This window comes from Bos mutus, chromosome 19 (genome assembly GCF_027580195.1).
Source record: "Bos mutus isolate GX-2022 chromosome 19, NWIPB_WYAK_1.1, whole genome shotgun sequence".
NCBI classification, from domain to species: domain Eukaryota; kingdom Metazoa; phylum Chordata; class Mammalia; order Artiodactyla; family Bovidae; genus Bos; species Bos mutus.
Window position 1 is genome coordinate 19820099 of NC_091635.1, and position 18912 is coordinate 19839010.

The 18912-nt window shown below is 50.6% G+C and overlaps 1 protein-coding gene across 1 annotated transcript; it reads right to left on the minus strand.

Annotated features, from left to right (window-relative positions):
- Positions 1 to 120: 120 nt before the first annotated feature.
- On the minus strand, positions 121 to 18214 carry TRIM16 (tripartite motif containing 16). Its single transcript, XM_005887288.3, has 6 exons — positions 17477 to 18214; positions 10943 to 11038; positions 8004 to 8237; positions 7519 to 7684; positions 6957 to 7052; positions 121 to 3873 (listed from the first exon to the last, which is right to left on the minus strand). The coding sequence occupies exons 1-6, from the start codon at positions 17978 to 17980 to the stop codon at positions 3290 to 3292; spliced, it is 1680 nt and encodes a 559-aa protein (XP_005887350.2). The 5' UTR covers positions 17981 to 18214; the 3' UTR covers positions 121 to 3289.
- Between the last annotated feature and the right edge of the window lie 698 nt (positions 18215 to 18912).

Below are 18912 nucleotides of genomic sequence, written 5' to 3' on the forward strand. Positions count from 1 at the left end.
TGTGAGGCCTACATTCCGTCTGTGCTTAAGGAGCTGCCAGAGAGAGTGGAGGCTCCTATATGACATACAGCTTGGAGATACATATACAAAGCTTGGAGAAAATGACAGAGAACGTATCACTGGCCTTTGTTATCTTTTTATTTTTTAATCTGTTTGTTTTAGGCAATTTTCAGTTTTGGACCAAGGAAAAGAAGATATGACTGTCACTTTAGGCAACAATAGAAAGAAACTAAATGTTCCTAACACCCAGTTTTGCTGTGATGATCAATCAATTTTGATCACAGCAAAACTGAGTGTTACTAACATTTAAGAAGGGGCTTCCCTGATAGCTCAGTTGGTAAAGAATCTGCCTGCAATGCAGGAGACCAGACCCTGGTTCGATTCCTGGGTCAGGAAGATCCCCTGGAGAAGGGATAGGCTACCCACTCTAATATTCTTGGGATTCCCTTGTGGCTCAGCTGGTAAAGAATCCATCTGCAATGTAGGAGAACTGGGTTTGATCCCTGGGTTGGGAAGATCCCCTGAAGAAGGGAAAGGCTACCTACTCTAGTATTCTGGCCTAGAGAATTCCATTGTACAGTCCATGGGATCACAAAGAATTGCACACAACTGAGCAACTTCTACTTTTTTACATCAAGAAAAAAGGTCTTCAAGCCAAAAGAAAGAAAGTGATAGTTGCTCAGTCGTGTCTGACTCTTTGCAACCCCATGGGCTATAGCCTACCAGGCTTCTCTGTCCATGAGATTTTCCAGGCAAGAATACTGGAGTGAGTTATTTCCTCCTCCAGGGGATCTTCAGGACCCCAGGATTGAACCTACGTCTCCTGTGTCTCCTGCATTGCAGGCCGATTCTTCACCCCTGAACCACCAGGGAAGCCCTTAACAAGTGAACAAAAAGAGAAGCCAGTGTTGAAGACAGGTGAGGAGACACCCAGAGGGTTCCTTTTATGAGTCTGAGTGTGGCCTAAACAAATGACATCTCACAACACTGACACAATTTACCAATGTGACTGAAATCCAAGCAGTAAATTTTGAGAAACTAGGGAGAATGCTGGAGGATGGAGACAGATAAAATCGTCTAGATTTTTTAAAATTAAAATAAGGTAGATTCTGGAAACAGCAGACTAGATGTGAATTTGTACCTGAATTCTAAGACGCTTTATCAAATAGTTTGTGAGCATTTAAAGAAGAAACATCAACAACCTACGGGGGTTGAGAAAAAACACGGTGGCCAAGCTGATCTCATTTCCTCCTTTCAGAGCACTGTTAGAAGTGCGAACATAGTGTACCTTGACCTTTGCCGTTGAAAAGTCCTTCATGGTGTCCAGTCCACAAAGGTGCAGAGGTGGACCGCGTTATCGAAGAGTTCTACTCACACATAACTTAAAAAAAATTTTTTGACGTGGACTACTTTTTAAGTTTTTATTGAATGTTACAATATTGCTTCTGTTTAATGTCTTGGTTTTTTGGCCACGAGGCATGTGGGATCTTAGCTCTCCAACCAGTGATTGAACTCGCACCTGCTGCATTAGAAGGCGAAGTCTTAACCACTGGACTGCCCTAAGTCCCACCCGGATGCATGACTTATTGAATAACCAAAACCAAAAGGTATTGACTGAGGACTGCAAGACTCTAACCAATTTAGGTATCAGTGAGAGTAAGATCTAAGAAAAGGTCACCAATTTCTGCAGGATAGGAAGGAGAGCTGTTATAACCTAGTAGGATCATGAAACAAATCTATCTCCACAAGCAGCAGTGATGTCATGAGTTTTACAATTCAGATTTTTTAAAAGTCAATAAAATTCAAAAATTTAAAATTCAGTTTGGAAATTAAAATCCTACACTGTGTAAATCCTATGATTCAAATGTCTGACAGGGTCTCCAGAAACAAGTCAAGTGATGCTGAAATAATGTGCTCTTGAGACAGGATCACCAGACAAGGCAAAGAGGAAGAGGCTTGCCTTGACACAGGTCATGGAAAAGACCCAGAAGTTATATTTCCAGTGAATCCCAGAAGGGATTTCAGGTTATGTCCTCAGAAACCCACTGAGATACAGTTTGTCATTTGCCTAAAGGTCTGATGTTAGTAAAGAACTGTCTGCCAATGCAGGAGACACAAGAGACGCGGATTCGATCCCCAAGTCGGGAAGATCCCCTGGAGAAGAAAATGGCAACCCACTCTGGTATTGCCTGGGAAATCCCATGGACAGAAGAGCCTGGCAGGCTACAGTCCATAGGGTCACAGAGTCAGACATGATTGAGCAAGAATAAGGACTAAGGACACTTTTAATTTTAGGGAACAATCTGTTGAAAGGAAGAGAAAGTGATCAGAGGGGTAAAAGATCTGGAAACCACAAGGAAACTGGGAAACAGGATGTGAAAACACACATATTCCCGGGGGACCCGTGAGAGCTACTCCTAAGTGTATAGACAACTGCCCTTTGGATAAGGAATTAGACACGTTCCCACAGTCCAGGTGGCTCCAGAAGAGAGGTGCTAGGGCCATCCGCCGAGGTCATAGGGACTAGGACGTGGACCCTACGAAGACAGTCCTGCAGTTCTCGCTGTGCCCAAGCCAGGAGAGCTGCCTGTGAGGTAGTGAGCTCTCCGTCACAGCACAGCTGCAAGGCCCATCAGACGTGGGCACGAAAAGCCACTGAGGCTGTCAGACTCTCCCTGCTCACAAATGCAGTTCAGCTTGTAGTTTATTCCCTTACACGTGATCTAAGGAGGAGGGCAGTGTGGGGTAGTGGTTAGAAGTTCAATGTCAGGTTTGAATCCCAGCTCGGCCACTCACTCGCCACATGACCACAGTGACCCTGAGTGAGTTCACTAACCCCCTGGACCGCAGCCTGCCCGCCCACCAAGTGGGGGTGGTTGAGCACCTCCCCATGGGGCTGCCAAGAGGGTCATGAGGGCTGAGGCTCAGGAGGTGCTCAGAACAGAGGATGCAGGAGTAAGACAAGGTTAGTGATTGGTTCTGATTCCTCTGCAGTCTTTCTGGTCACTCTGAGGTTGCCTGGTGACCACCTCTGGGCACAGCATGTGGTCCACCCAAGCAGACAGGGCGGGATCATAAGAATATGGTGAGAGGGACCTAGGGTTTGAGGATTACTGCAAACAAGGGGACTAGCACAGTGAGGAGCCCAGGGCGGCAACCAGAGACCCTTCGCCTCATCCTCACACGATTTCTAAAGCCAGCAGGCGCTGGCACAGACCCCCAGTCAGTCTTCCAATGAAAACTGCCACCTGTCTGTGTGTCAGCACAGGTCTGAGACCTGAATTGGTGTCTAGGCAGCAGCCTCCACTGGGGCCGGCCCTGGCTTCTCAGGTTCCTCTCCCAGATCCGCAATCCGGATGGCACTGTCCTTCTTGGAAAGCCAGAAGGCTGGGTAGACGGGCTCCGAAAACTTACACTGGAACCTGTGCAGCAGCGTCAGGGTCTCAGGCTCGACGCCGTAGAAGGAGAGGCCCCCACCAGGGAAGTCCACATAGACCCCCAGCCTCCGGCAAGCGTTGGCGCTGAGCAGGGTCTCCGCATCGCTGTGCCATGCCCTGAACCCCTTCCCGTCCCAGTGGAGGCTCCAGGAGAAGTCGTTCCCAGAGATACAGCTGTTGCGCTCTTCGCCCTTGCGGTCAATGCCCTGGCACGTCAGGCCCACATAGACGCCTGCTCCCGAGAGCTCCACCTCGAAGTAGTACCTGTGCAGGTACAGGCTCTGCTGGGCCAGCACCTGCCGCCAGTGTGAGAACCTGCTGGGCAGGTCGGGGTATGGGTGCTCCCAGGGCGCCGTGTTGGTGACCTTGCGGTTGTCGTCCTGCAGCCGGAGGTACCTGTGTGCCGTGTCGGGGTCGAAGACAATGTCACAGGCATCTGAAGGGGGACACAGAAGATCAGGGGCTGACAGCTGACTCACACCTAGCCAGCCTCCAAGGGATGAGAAGACATCCATCCCTCTGTTCCCTTTCTACCCAAGTTCCGTTCCCTCCCAGAGAAGAGGTGGGTGAAAACCAGGAAACAGAATACAAGCGGGACTCTGTGACTTACAGTAATTGTAGACTTGTTCTCTGCCTCTGGCTCCCAGCACAGAGTTCCCTGTAATTTCCTGAGTGGTAACAGCACTAGCACCATCTTTTGTTCTAATGTTTGGTCTTTGACTGGCTTCCCAGGCAGTTCAGAGGTAAAGAACCTGCCTGCCAATGCAGGAGATTCAAGAGACTAAGTTTTGATCTCTGGGTCAGGAAGATCCCCTGGAGCAGAAAACGGCAACCTACTCCAGCATTCTTGCCTAGAAAGAATCTGCCTCCAATGCAGGAGACACAGGTTCAATCTCTGGGTCAGGAAGATCCCCTTGGAAGAGGAAATGGCAACCCACTTCAGTATTCTTTCCTGGAAAATCCCATGCTGAGACCAGTTCCTGACACAGAGCTCCTGAAACCCTTGTAATTTCCTGGGTTAAACAAATGTCTTTTTTTTTCTTAAGAGGTAGAGTTTGGGGGGTTTCATTTTGCATTTATTTATTTATTTGGCTACACCAGATCTCAGTTTTGGCATGTGGGATCTAGTTCCCTGACCAGGGATTAAACCTGGGCCCAGTGCCTTGGAGCTCAGAGTCTTAGCCACTGGATCATCAGGGAAGTCCCAGTGTCTTTTGTTCTAACAAGGTGACTCTGTGTGTGGAGATGGGGGGGTGGAGCTGGCTGGTCACCAGATGGACCAAGTCATGACCAACTTCTGCTTGGATCTTGCAGCCCTAATTCCTCTTCTCTTGGGAAGAGAGATGGGCTGGAAGTGGTTCATCACGCTTGTGGGATAAAGCCCCCATAAAATCCCAGTAGTATGGGGTTCTGAGCACTTCTAGGCTGACAAACATCCATACCAGGCAATTGACCCCACCTCCATGGGGACCCTCCCAGCCCTCGTTCTGAGCATCTCTCCCTTCCTCTGGCTGCTCATCTGTGTCCTTCATCACATCCTTTGATGAACTGGAGAACATAAGTGTCTCCCTGAATTCTGTGAGCTGTTCTAGCAAATGCTCAAATCCAAGGAGGGTCCTAGGAGCCTCGGATTGTAGCCAAGTCTGACAGAAGTTGTGGGTCCTCTGGGGGCCCCATAATTGTGACTGGCATCTGAAGCGGGGTCCGTCTGGTGGGCTCTGACACCATCTCCAGGCAGATAGCATCAGGACAGAGTTAAATCCTGGGATGCCCAGCCATGTCTGGGGGAATTGCTAGGTGGGGGTGGGGGGAGGGGGCCTCACTCCCATACACGTGGTAAGTGGTCCCAGATACCTTTTAACAAGTCACCCCTACTTCCTTCCTTCCTTATTGAAGCTCAAACTGCTTGCCATTTACTGTATTATTTGTTGAACTGAATCAAGAAATAAAATTTACTGATGGGCTCATGTTTTCATTCATTTGACAAACACGTCCTGAAATTCAGGTGCTTTTCTATGCAGCGTTGGCAAGGGTCATACACCCACATCTGATTCACTCATTTGTTAAAATATTTGATCACTATTTAGCAAGGGAAGTCTCAAGCAGTCCACATGTACACAGATATTCTCTTCCTGGCCCCAGAGGACACCTCCACACATCCAAATGCTCAAGTCACACTCCAGGTTATTTTGACATTTCTCTTGGCCCCATCCTCCCTCATTTTGCCCCTCAACTCACACTGGAAGCCCCAAGTCCCACCTAGAGACCCCGTTCACCCCCATCCAAGCCACCCCTGAATCTCCCCCAATGCGTGCAGCAGCTCCACGTCAGTTGGCTTCTTGTATCAACTACGTGTGCTCATGCTAAGTCACTTCAGTCATGTCCTACTCTTTGCAACCCCCACGGACTGTAGCCCACCAGACTCCTCTGTCCATGGCATTTTTCAGGCAAGAATACTGGAGTGGGTTGCCATCCCCTTCTCCAGGGGATCTTCCTGACCCAAGGATCAAATTTGCGTCTCTTATGTCTCCTGCATTGGCAGGAGGATTATTTTCCATCACTCCAGCTGGGAAGCCCCTATATTAACTGTATTGTCTGTTTATAAAACATAGATATGCTGCTGTCAGGAAGCATGAAAGATAAATAAAGGAAACTGGAAACCAAGAGATCCTGGGGCAGACGAGGAGCTGTGGTAAGAATAGTGTCATCAAACTCGAGGCTCCACATCAAGACCAGAGCAAACAGGGTTCAGGAGTTGGCTAGCCAGAGCTCACCCCCAGAAAGCAAGCAGAAGTGGGGTTGAACAGTGAGTTCCAAAGAGATTAAAGTCAGAAAAATGAGCCTTGATTACCCAGACATGTCCTTCCTCTCTTGGGAGATGAGACCTCCCTGTCTTGTTAACTATGAGCAAGTATTGATTGGAAATAAGTGTCTCTAAAAATGCCGACAGACCAGGACACTTCCATGTCAGGGCAGGACAATGGGCTCGGTAATTCCAGCCAAGTCAGACTCAAAAGGGAGCCACCTGGAAACCAGCCAGGATCTTCAAAGGGGCCAAGGTTGTGAAGGACACAGAAGGACTAAAGGACTGGACACAGACTGAAGGAAGCTAAGGAGACCACAAAACATTTGTGACTCTGGACTGGACTTCCAACCAGAAAAAGGACACCGGGAGCAACCCTGGTGAAATCTGAATAGATCCCAGCCGGCAATACTCACTTCCTGATTTGGATCAATGGACCATAGTTATATAAAGTGCTCACATTTGGAAAAGCTAGGTGAAAGGTGTATCAGAATTCTTGGTCCTCTTTTGTGCAATGTTTTTTTAACTCTGAAATGGTTTCAAAATTAAAAGTTCTAATTTTTTTTGAAATCCAACTTATTTAAAATTTAAATGTACCATTTGGGGATAGACCTGAAGTTGCAAGAACCTGAAACCTGCTGAAAGATGGTATCCTTGCTTCTGAAGCATCACATGCACATCCACACCCGGGGAAAGCAGGGCGGCTCACGACTTACACTGGAGGAGCTGCTGCCTGCTGCAGGGCTCGGGTTCTGAGGTCCGATGTCTGTGCTCAATGACAGCACACACCTGAGTTCTGATGTCGTACTCCTCTAGAAAATCAAGAGTTGTAAATGCTCACCTGTCCAGGTGGGCAAGGGAATCTAAGGAACAGGAACCCCCCACTTCTGTTGCTCTTCCCTGGGCCTCCTGGGGAAAGTAGGGACTAGACACCAGTCATGCTTCCGAGAATCCTGCTCAATGGACCACATCGAAGTAAAATCCACTGAGGAAAGATCCCAGCCTGACCTGGGTTTCACTTGAAAGCATAGGCATCAGTGACCTCGGAAGTTAGTCTGCACTTGAGTGGAGATGCAGGCCAAGTGCATACCGAGACTATGTTTTCTGAAATCAATTGTAAGTTAACATCATCAAGGTAGGTGTCCACCAGCCGCACGGTCCAACCAGAGGACGGCTCTGAAAATGGGACATTCTCTCCGCCCCTGTTCTGTTCTCCCTTCCTGACTCCCAACTCCCCCGCCAACCCCTCCAGAGATGTCACAAGCCCTGGCGTCTCACCGTCCTTGGAGAACTCCTGGAGCTTCTCTTTGTAGCTCTGGAGCAGCTGGATCAGGAGGGCAGTGGAGTCCATGATGACCTTGTGGATGCCTGATAGCTTGTCCTTGAGCCCTATGTAGACGCTGGGGAAGGCGCCGTCCTCCGTGTTCTTGAACTTGCAGTACTCCTGGAGGAAAAGAAACACAGCGGAACTTGCCCTGGCTTCTGTGCTTCCTTTCTACTCAACACAGCACCTTCTGCATCTGTGACACGGGCTGATGGGGCATGTACTTCACAAAATGTAATGGGTCCAGCTCAGCGCCTGACCACATAGAAGGCATCTTCCACGACCTGGTCTGGCCTCCCGCTCTGGGCAGCCCTCCCTCCTACACCTGTTCTCTGCTGCTCTCTGCCTCATTTATCAACAGGGTGGTTGCCCTGCCACAGCCACTGCGGACCTAGCAGAGTGAGGGTCTCTCTGGCTCCAGCGTCGCAGTGACCCATACCTCCAGGAACAGCACGGGACTGCCAATGGCAGCGATCCTGTCCAGCTCCTGCCTGGCCTTCTCCATCTCTGCACTCCTGTACTCCAGGTGGGTCTTGATGCCATTGGCCTGGCCCAGGGCAGCTTGCTCCTTCTCCTCCAGGAAGAGCATCACGTCGGCCTGGGCCTTCGTCAAGGCAGCACGGAGCTCCCCGAACTGCTCCTCCACCCCGGCCTTCACCTCCGACACTGACACCTAGTGGCGAGAGCGGGGAGGGAGCATCAGTGAAAAACCCATTAGTGATTAGTGAAGCATCAGTCTATCACAGCTCAACACACAAGAACGTCAACCCATGCATGCGTGCTCAGTCATGTTCGACTCTGTGACCCCACAGACGGCAGTCCGCCAGGCTCCTCTGTCCATGGAGTTTCCCAGGCAAGAATACGGGAGTGAGTTGCCATTTCCTCCTCCAGGGGATCTTCCCCACCCAGGGATCAAACTTGCGTCTTCTGAGTCTCCCGCATTAGCAGGTTAATTTTTAACCACTAGCGCCACCTGAGAATCCCAATATAAACCCAAGAAACCCTCAAATTAGGGAACAATTTCCTATTATAAAAGAAAGCCTTTATTCTCATTTGAATCCTGGGTTCCATGAAACAAGAAGGACCCCCCGGGCTGAGTTCTTATTTACTCTTCATTAACTTTGTCTCTCATCCATTGGATGAGACTGTGCACTGTCTGCTGAGCCCAGCTCTGACAGTCAGGTTCCTCTTCAAGTCTGTGACATCAGTCTTCCTGCCTGGACAATGGACCTACTCAGCATACTTGATAATCATATTTCTTGCAGTAAATTAATAATTTGGCTTCTTTGTACAAATCAGTAGCATGAATTCGCTTTCTCAGCACTCCATTATGTCCAGCTAAACTACCCACCAAGGAAATTAAACTGTCCAGCAAGGAGATCAAACCAGTCAATCCTAAAGGAAATCAACCCTGAATATTCATTGTAAGGACTGATATTGAAGTTGAAACTCCAATACTTTGGCTACCTGATGTGAAGAGCCAAATCATTGGAAAAGACCCTGAGGCTGGGAAAGATTGAGGGCAGGAGGAGAAGGGGACGACAAAGGGTAAGATGGTTGGATGGCATCACCGACTCAATGGACATGAGTTTGAGCAAACTTCAGGAGATAGTGAAGGACAGGGAAGCCTGGTGTGCTGCAATCCGTGGGTTGCATAGAGTCGAACATGACTTAGTGACTGAACAACAACAAACTGCCCACTGGATCCACTGGAGCTGAAAGCACATCCTCTGGTGTCTGAGCCGAGCACAAAACGTTTAGGGCATGTGAAGGCAGCCACAGCACCTGAGCATTGCAGGACAAGCCTACCTGTGCAGAATGGAATGCCACGTCCAAAAACATATACAACTAACTCCACGTGATGGACAGTAGGGATTTGCCTGACGGCACCTGTGTATGTGGGAGTCTGTCCTTTCATATCTTTTGTAAATGCCTTAGTCAAGGTCATATTTACAACTTCAATCCACGTTGTTTTCAACAGTTTCCTCTTATCTTTGGTAGTTCTCAGGTACTGGTGCTGACAGGTGAGTGGGTGGATGGATGGATGGATGGTTGAGGGAGGGATGGATGGATGGGTAGATGAATGGATGGAGAGGTAGAATCATTCTTCATATGCAAAGATGCTGCTGCTCCTAACTGCCAATGTGTTCACGTTTTGCATTCTTCTCTGAGTTGTGGTTATTGGCTTGGCACTAGCGAGAAGCTTTTGTGAAACTGTTTGGGTCCACTTAGAGTTTATTATGGAAAGTGGTCAGAAACCAGAGAGACCAAAACTAAGTAGCCTGGCATACCATTATGGTACTTCCCAGATGGCCCAGTGGTAAAGAACCCACCTACCAATGCAGGAGATGCAAGAGACTTGAGTACAATCCCTGGGTCCAGAAGATCCCCTGAAGGAGGGCATGGAGAGCCACTCCAGGATTCTTGCCTGGGAAGTGCCATGGACAGAGGAACCTGGTGAGCTAAGTCCACAGGGTCGCAAAGAGTCAGACTGAGCACACACACACCATTGGCCTTATCAAGTTGCTGTTGTTGTTGTTTAGTCACTAAGTCATGTCCGACTCTTTGCAACCCCATGGACTGTGGCACGCCAGGCTCCTATGTCCATGGAATTTCCCAGGCATGAATCCTGGAGTGGGTTGCCATTTCCTTCTCCAGGGGATCTTCCTGACCGAGGATTCAAACCCGAAGTACCATCCACAAATCCAGCCGCTCTCACCTCTCTTTTCTGTCTGCCAGGACTTAGAACAGGTGAGAATCGCATGCGGAACACCCTCTCATGGTGGAAGAAGCCAAGATGATGCATAATTTCTGGAGCTCTAGCTAACCACCCTCCTCGATTCCCACATATACCATTTGCTCCTGGTCAAAAAAGCATATGCAAATATAAAAATAAGCCAGAGCTATCACAGGACTGGAGGAGGGCATGGCAACTCACTCCCGTATTCTTGCCTGGAGAATCCCATGGACAGAGGAGCCTGGTGGGCTAAAGTTCATAGGGTCGCAAAGTCGGACATAACTGAAGCGACTTAGCATGCACACATATCACAGGACTAGTTTGCTTCTATTCTCTATTGTTAAAAGTGAATCACATGCCAGTTTTCAAACTTGAACTAATTTCACGGCAAATCCCAGCAACAAGGTGATGCCACCCTACAGTGTAGCCAACCTGATCTGTACCCACAGTTTCCATCAGATGATAAGATATAAGGGGCCTGTAGACATGGAGGCCAGGCCTGCGGACATGGAGGCCGGGCCTGCGGACGTGGAGGCCAGGCCTGCAGCCGAGTTCCACAGTTCCGGGTGGCCCTGACTGAACCAGCAGCAGCAGCCAGCCAGGTGTGTCAAAGCCCGGCAGGTGACCCTGGCCAGACTTACCAGGACAGATTTATGGTTTGCCTGGAGCCTGGAGATGGCATTTTCATTCAACTTGAGTTTCCGCTCCAGGTCTAACTGGGTTCTCCGAAGCTCAGCCTAAGAAGAAGAAAGGTCAGCAGCATTAGGGAGGAAGGTGCCCAGGGCACCCAGAAGGTCCCCAGAAGCAACGGTGCCACCTGCCCTTCTTCCACAGAAAGGAAAGTTTGCCTTGGAAGCCGCTCTCAGGAGCAGGCTGGGCGCCCTCCGTGGAGGCAGAGACGGTCCACTGTGCGCCAGCATTACCAGCTGAATCTCCTCCTGTCATTGAGACCATGCCCACAGCAGGTAAACACACTGTCTCCATAGCACAGGAGAGAAAACAGAGCCACGAGGGTCACGCAGGTGTCAGTGGAATTGACAGGGCCATCTGGCCCTAGAACAGGCTGACAGGGAGCACAGGGGCTTGGAGCTGGCGGTGGAGGGGACCCCAGGGTTTCTACTTAGCAGCCAAGACTTTGGGACAAAGTTGACTTAATGCTTCCACACTGCATTTCTTCACTGTGAGGTGGGGAGAGCTAGTGTTCAATTCACAGGGTTCCTGTGAGGACAGGAGGCAGCGGGAAGTCTGCACAGCAGCTGGCACCTTGCGGGTGCTCCATCAGTGGCAGTGGCGTCATTGACTTGGTCATTTTACTGGTGCCTCCTTGGCTGCTTTCCATCACAGAATCTTCTCTCCCGGACGCAGGCAGGGCAACCCCTCCCAACCGAGGTGAGTGCCCACATGAGAACTCTGGGTTTGCCTGCTTTGACCCCCACCCCCCGCCCAGCCTCACTCCACCTCCCTAAGCACTCTCTGCCCAGAACCTGATAAGACAGGAAACCAGAGCCTTTGTGAACTTCAAAGGCCCCCGTCACTTTCTGCCTCCACAAGGGTGTGAGACAGTGGCAACAGAAAGGACGGCTTTCGCTGCTTTCACAGCCGCGTGTGTCAGCACTGAGTTCTGAGTCACTTGCCCTAACAGGTCTCGGACTGGTGGGGAGCACCTGACGCATCTCCCCTTCCTCCCACAAAAGCCTGTGGTAATCCCAGGCCCCAGGGACAGAAGCCCAGGCGGGCAGGGGACCCGCCTCACTCTGCCAAAAACCGGGAACTTCTGATCAGGCTTCAGAGTTGTGACTCAGAGCCGATGGGAGTCCACTGACTTCCCACACCTGAGACCTGACGTCCTGGAGTGGGGGAAGCAGGGGAGAAGGAGGGGATCTGGCCTATTTGGGGGAGATTGTAGAATCCTGGTCTATCAGAAAGGCTTACCCAGTGACCCGCTCCAGGCTGGGCTGGGGGAAGGACATGAGATGCTTGTTTAAAAGGTGGTGGGAGACACAACAGACCACACACTAGCAACAGCACAGACACGAGAACATGTTAAAGGGGTCAGCCCCAGCTGACCCAGGGACCCAGGAGACCCCCAGAGTATATAGGGAGGGGTTTCTCCCCACTGTCTGCAGACTGCCATTAAAGGAGAAAAGGACTCCAAAGTGCCTCATGGGGACCTCTGAGTCACCCCACCAGCGGGCATTCCCGCTTACCCATGACAGGCGGGACCACTCGGGCAACCAGCACCTCCAGTTATTCCTGTTCCTAGAAAATGACGGGGTGCCTCAGACCCCGGCTCCAGGATTTCCCAAGACTTCAGCCTCACACACATCGCAGGCCAGGGCAGGCTCTGCACCAAAGCAGAACAGGGGTGCCAGTGAGTGTAAATGCCCCACATCCAGGGGCACAGAGAGCCCCGCCTGCCCTGGCAGGGAGAGGACAGATGCTGTGCAAAGGGCACCGTGTCTGTGACCCAACACCTGCCACTGGCACGCTCCAAGGCCCTCGTCAGACCCTCTAGCATCTCCTCTGGCACCTCAAGAAAATGTTAACAGACTGTTTCTTGCCTCTTCCTCCAGGGCACAGGTGGCACCTGGCTGGGTGGCCGGGATCAGGTTAGAGATGCAAACTGGAACAGCAGAGGGAGTGAGGAGAGAGAAAGAAAGACGTTCTACATGGTGTCAGGCCCTCTGTGTGTCCCCCTGGGAACACGAGAGTCCCGCCTGGGCCCTGACTTCACTCCTCGGGAGGCTGGTCGGAGCCCACTACATGTCAGTCCAGTTACATAAGGCAGCCTCCCTGCTCTCGAAGGCAGTAGAATGTTTAAGAAAAAACAAATTAGATAATACTGAGTCCAACACACTCTTCAGAAGTTCTAGAAGAAATTCTTCTGAACAGCCTCAAGCCATCCACCTTCTGGCAGCAGAAGGCCATGAACAATGCTGGTTAACTGCTCCCCTGAGAACTGGGGACACTTGTGGCTCTCAGAACCTGGCTCTTGCTTCACCTTGAGACTGTGTCCACATCCCTACCCTGTCCTTAGCTTTCTGGAACCTGTGCTGAGGTTGGATGCAGCCACGAATGGACCTAAAGATCTAAGATGGGGTCCAGCCCAGGCCTTCCCCCCTCCCAAGACCCCCACCCCTCACCTGCTAGGAGCTCCCTCCTCAGAACACACGGCTGAGCTTTTGTGCTGTCCCAGCCCTTGGACATCCGGGGAGCCAGGGGCCTGCCTTGGCTTCCTGATTACAGCCCACACTCCCTGGGAGGGTGCAGCACACTGAGCCCACAAAAAGCTCTCGATAATGTTTGATAAACACAGCGAGGAACAGAATAGAACAGAAAAGCAGTCACAGAAGTGGTACAGACTTCACAACATGCACACACGCACACAGGCATGCAAGCATGCAACCTCACTTCCTGGCAGTGAGCCTGAGTTCTGAGAAGGTAAGAGGAGTTAAGACCAGCTTCTCTTGAAAGCTTAGGGAGAGGGATAGACTGGGAGTTTGGGATTCAGTTCAGCTCAGTCACTCAGTCGTGTCCAAGTCTTTGCCATCCCATGCACTGCAGCTCGCCAGGCTTCCCTGTCCCTCACTATCTTCTGGGGTTTGCTTGAATTTATGTCAATTATATATAGGATGGATAAATAACAAAATCCTACTGTATAGCACAGGGAACCATATTCAATATCCTGAGACAAACCCTAATGGAAAAGAATATTTTAAAAATAACATATATGTGTTAAAACTGAGTCACTCCATTGCTGCACAATGGAGATTGGCACAGCATTGTAAATCAGCTATACTTCAATTAAAAAAAAAAAAATTTTTAAGTTAAGGGGCCCTGGGAAGTTGGCCCCAGGAAGGGGAAGAGGTGAGTCCCCACAGGAAAGGGCTGGGCCCTAGGAGCCCAGCAGCACAGAAGAAATAGTCAGAGAACACCTGGAATTCCCAAATTCAGAGTTTTTGCCCACAGGCATAGCTGGAGAGCATAGGAGCCACGGAAGAGGCTCAGTCGGAGAACTGAGAAGCCAGTTGCTCTGCAGACCCTGTAGCTGACCAGGGTCCTGGCTGCGCTTTGTCCCTGTGGCTGACCCTCAGTTTCCTCTGCATGATAGGCTTGCCTGAGCAAGCAGCTCTAAACACCATCCAAAGTGACCTTCAGCAAGCAGCTCCAGCAAGTTCAGGCTGGCTGAAGGAAAGATGGAACTTCTGGAGCCTTACTTAGGTCTGTTAAGGCTTTCCAAATAATCCTGGTGGAGGTTGCATCCTCAAGGAACTGTGTCTTCTGAGCCGGTCTCCTGGCAAGAAATCTTTCGGCTCCTGAGCAGTGAGGACCACTGAGAGAGAGAGCACTTATTGGGCACGCTCACTTTGAATTGAAAGCAAGGACACAGGGCAGAAAAGCAGAAAACTCAGACAAGCAGACCTGCAAACAGAGGCGGTGAACAGGCCAGAGCCTAGATCTGGGGCCCGGGGCTACCTCTCTGCTCCTATAACCGCCACTGCTTTCAGCACCAAAAACTGTCCTGGGTGTCTTTGAGTTACCTGACACAGCTCCCTCCTGGGATGTCCGAATTTGGGGTTCTACATATGTACTATATAAGCAGTCCCCAAATTTATTAGCACCAGGAACTGGTTTCGTGGAAGAAAAGTCCTCCATGGATAGGGGGATGGTTTTCTGGATGATTCAAGCACATTACTTATTTCTATTATTTATTGTGTACTTTATTTCTATTAATGGTAAAGAATCTGCCTGCAATGAGGGAGACCCAGGTCCAATCTCTGGGTTGGGAAGATCCCCTGGAGAAGGGAATGGCCACCTACTGCAGTATTCTTGCCTAGAGAATCCCACGGACAGAGGAGCCTGGAGGGCTACATTCCATGGGGTCACAGAGTGCACAAAACTGAGCGACTAATACTTATTTCTATTATTACATCAGCTCCACCTCAGATTGTCAGGTTAGATCCTGGAGGTTGGGGATCCCTGCACTAAACAACTCTCCTTGCTCAGAATGACAACTACTCAATGTCTCTGTAACATACCAGCTTACACTACATTTAAAATTCATATTGTATCTATGTTGCTACAGGCACAGAATTAATGAAAGGAACAAGAAGGAAGAGTATATGATGGTATTTACCTCTGAAGAGGAGCTTTCCAGGTGGCCCAAAGGTAAAGAATTTGCCTGCAGTGCAAAAGATGCAAGTTCAATCCCTGGGGGTCGATGTTATTCCCATGTAGAGTTATTCCCCTGGGTCGGGAAGCTCCCCTGGAGAAGGAAATGGCAACCCACTCCAGTATTCTTGCCTGAAAAAATCCCATGGACAGAGAAGCCTGGCAGGGCTACAGTCCGTGGGGTTGCAAAGAGTCGGACACGACTTAGTGACTGAGCATATATACTTCTGAAGAAGGAGATGGGTGGATCCAGGATGGGAGGGAGACCTTTTCTGGTAAAATCTATTGCAGTATTTGGTGATTGTTCCTCTGTGTGTATGTACATGCATTCCTTTTCCAGCTAAACAAGACAGAATTCAGATATTCTGAACAAGGGAAATGCACTCTGCCTTCAACTCTTTACTACATGTATGGCAGGTTTTTGGTGCATTTAAAAAAATAATAAGGTTATAATACTGTGACCTTGGAGTTCTTCCTTGTGTCCTTCAGTGGGTGGCCTTCCAGAAGCTCCCATCCCTCACTCCATGACTTAGCCATCTGTATGAGCTTGGACAAATGTGGTGGGAATGAAGAGTCACCGCCTCGTAGTTATCCCAGGACCGAATGGGGAAATCCCAGGGAAGCATGTTGCACGTGGCAACGCTCCAAGACCAGTTTTCTCAATTACCTGGAGCTCTGTCCTCTGAGCTGTCTGTTGATTCAGAGCCTCCTTGTGGCTATGAACATGAAGAGTGGGTGGAAATGGCCAGCTCCCCTGACCGGATGTTTCCTGGCACTAGAGATGCTGGGAACAGTCGACAAGTGGATTCTAGAGCTGGAAATGGTGACTCACTGACATCTGGGATACAGAACTTTCCAGAACTATTCCTACTAACACCAGATAAAATCCACACTTAAGGGAGGACGTGGAAGAGGGACCCTGCTAGGAACCTGCCCCTCCCAGGAAGCTCCTTCTCAGCTGTCTCGGAGCCCTGGGCCAAGGCGCTGTACTAAGCGCCAACAAGGGAGCTGCTCAGCATCTGAACACAAGAAATGTGGCACAGGACTTCCGTGGTGGTCCAGTGGTTAAGAATCTACTTTTCAGTACAGGGGACAAGGGTTCGATCCCTGATCAAGGAACCAAGATCCTACATGCAACTAAGCTGGCATGCTTCAACAAAGGTCCAACGCAGCTAAATAAATAAACATTTTTAAAAAAAGAAACAAAGAAAGAAATGTGGGACAAAGTTCAACTGCACGCCCGTCCCCACCCCCCCAGAACCAAAGTGCTCGAAGGAAGTACAAGTCAGAGAAACAAAGCATTTAAGTTCATTCCCAAGAACTCTCTAGGCTCTCAGCTTTAGGGCAGAGAAAAGCCAATTGTTCCAGAAACAGTTTCCCTATCTGATGGGAATAAAATTACAGGCTGTGAGCACAGTGTTTCTGTCTCTCCCGATGCCTCTATCTGATGACAAGGTTTATTTTCCCTAAGGGAAGTGGTCCTTGACATTGTCTAGGAGGGACGTTCCCAGTTCTATGTTATCTCAGCCCATCTCAAGGTCTTGAATTTCATAGCTGGCACCTCCAGAGGGGCCCCGTCTCCCGATATCTCATTTGGGGTAAAGGGAAGAAGAGAAATTAGGGGGAAATTCTGGCTCTTTTCTCTAGAATTTCTGCCAAGGTTTACATTTCATTCATTGCTACTCAGACATGACCAGAGGGGACACCACTGTCCTCAGTCGTACACCTTGTATCCCCCACCCCCAGACACAGATCAGCACTGAAAGCTGAGTGAGAAACAGCAGGAAACTAGCAAGACGAGTGACAGATGGACAGGGAGCATTTCAGGGCCAGTGGGGCCAGTGGGGACAGAGTGAGCTACTACAGCATCCAAAGCCAAGTGCGAGAGACATTCAGGCTGGGCGTACCGCCAGGTAGCAAGGCTAAGAGAACGCAGCCCCAGGAGCCTCGGCGGAGGCCTGGTGGCCTCCCCACGTCCCTCTCCCCCAGACCCCAGCACTCACCTCCTTGGCCCTGCGGGCGGCGTCCAGGGAGACCAAGGCGTGGCCCCTGTGCTCGGCCTGGCTGCACTCCTCGCAGATGCACTGCCCGTCGGGGTCGCAGTAGGCGATCAGTGGGCTGCGGTGGGCGGGGCACACCCGCAGGTCCCGGTCCCTGGCGGGCTCCGTTAGCTGGTGGCCGTGCAGCCTGCTGTTCTCCTGGTGCGGCCGCAGGTGCTCCGGGCAGTAGTTCACCATGCAGGTCAGGCAGGACTTGACGGCCCTCACCCTGCTGGCCCCGAGACAGAAGTCACACAGGACCTCCTCCTCCTCCTCCAGGCCCTCTGCCTTGGGAGCTCCCTGCCACTCAGAGCCCTGTCCCCCAGTTTCCCCTGGAGGGCTCCCCGGGGAGCCTGGGTTCTCTTCTTCTGCGGGACTGGCTGAGCCAGAGTCTGGGCTGAGAGTGGCCGGAGGGTGAGCAGGGACCCCGCACAGCGGGCCTGGAGCCATCAGATCCAATTCAGCCATGTAGACAGTCTGCCACTGCGGAGCTGGGCTTCCTCTGCCTCTGGGCCCAGGATCCGGAGCCCCAGTCAGACAGCAGAACCACGCCCAGAGGACTGCAGCTACGGCAGGACTTTAACTGTTTCCTCCCCCAGAGGCAGCTCGGTCGCTCATTACTCCAATAAGCTGGGAGGATGGCCAACTGTGACGGCCACCAGGAAGCCCGGGTCCTCAGGCTCAATGGCCCAGGCTCCGGCTCCTCCTCCAGCCCAGAACCGAAACACCTATTCTTCTGTAAATCATTCGTACCCCCACCCCCACCCTATAACCTCAGCCAAGGCAGGTCAGTCTGGAAAGGACCGGAGATTCCTGAGATCTGCAGTCACAGCTGATGTTGCTTTATATAACTTAACAGGTTTGACTTTTTTGTCTTCAACTTTTTCTTTCCTGGGGCCACGCCACATAGCATGTGTTCAGTCGCTAAGTTGTGTCTGACTCTTTGTGACCCCGTGGACTATATCCCACCAGGCTCCTCTGTCCATGGGATTTCCCAGGCAAGAATACTGGAGTGGATTGCCATTTCCTCCTCCAGAGGATCTTCTTGACCCAGGGATTGAACTCACATCTCCTTTGTCTTCAGCATTAGAAGGCAGATTCTTTACTGTAGAACCACCTAGGAAGCCCACCAGATAGCATACAGGATCTTAATTCCCCGACCAGGTATAAAACCCAAGCCCCCTTCAGCAGAAGCACTGGACTGTCAGAGTGAAAGTGAAAGTGAAGTCGATCAGTTGTATCCAATTTTTTGTGACCCCACGGACTGGAGCCTACCATGCTCCTCCATCCATGGAATTTTCCAGGCAAAAATACTGGAGTGGGTTGCCATTTCCTTCTCCAGGGTATTTTCCCAACCCAGGGATCGAACTCAGGTCTCCCGCATTGCAGGCAGACACTTT

Coding starts and splice junctions, on each gene's coding strand:
- TRIM16 (XM_005887288.3), bottom strand. CDS start 17,980: ATGGCTGAATTGGATCTGATGGCTCCAGGCCCGCTGTGCGGGGTCCCT. Junction 7,685..8,003: donor GTCCCGTGCTGTTCCTGGAG/GTATGGGTCACT, acceptor CTTTTCCTCCAG/GAGTACTGCAAGTTCAAGAA. Junction 7,053..7,518: donor CCAGGAGTTCTCCAAGGACG/GTGAGACGCCAG, acceptor TTGATTTTCTAG/AGGAGTACGACATCAGAACT.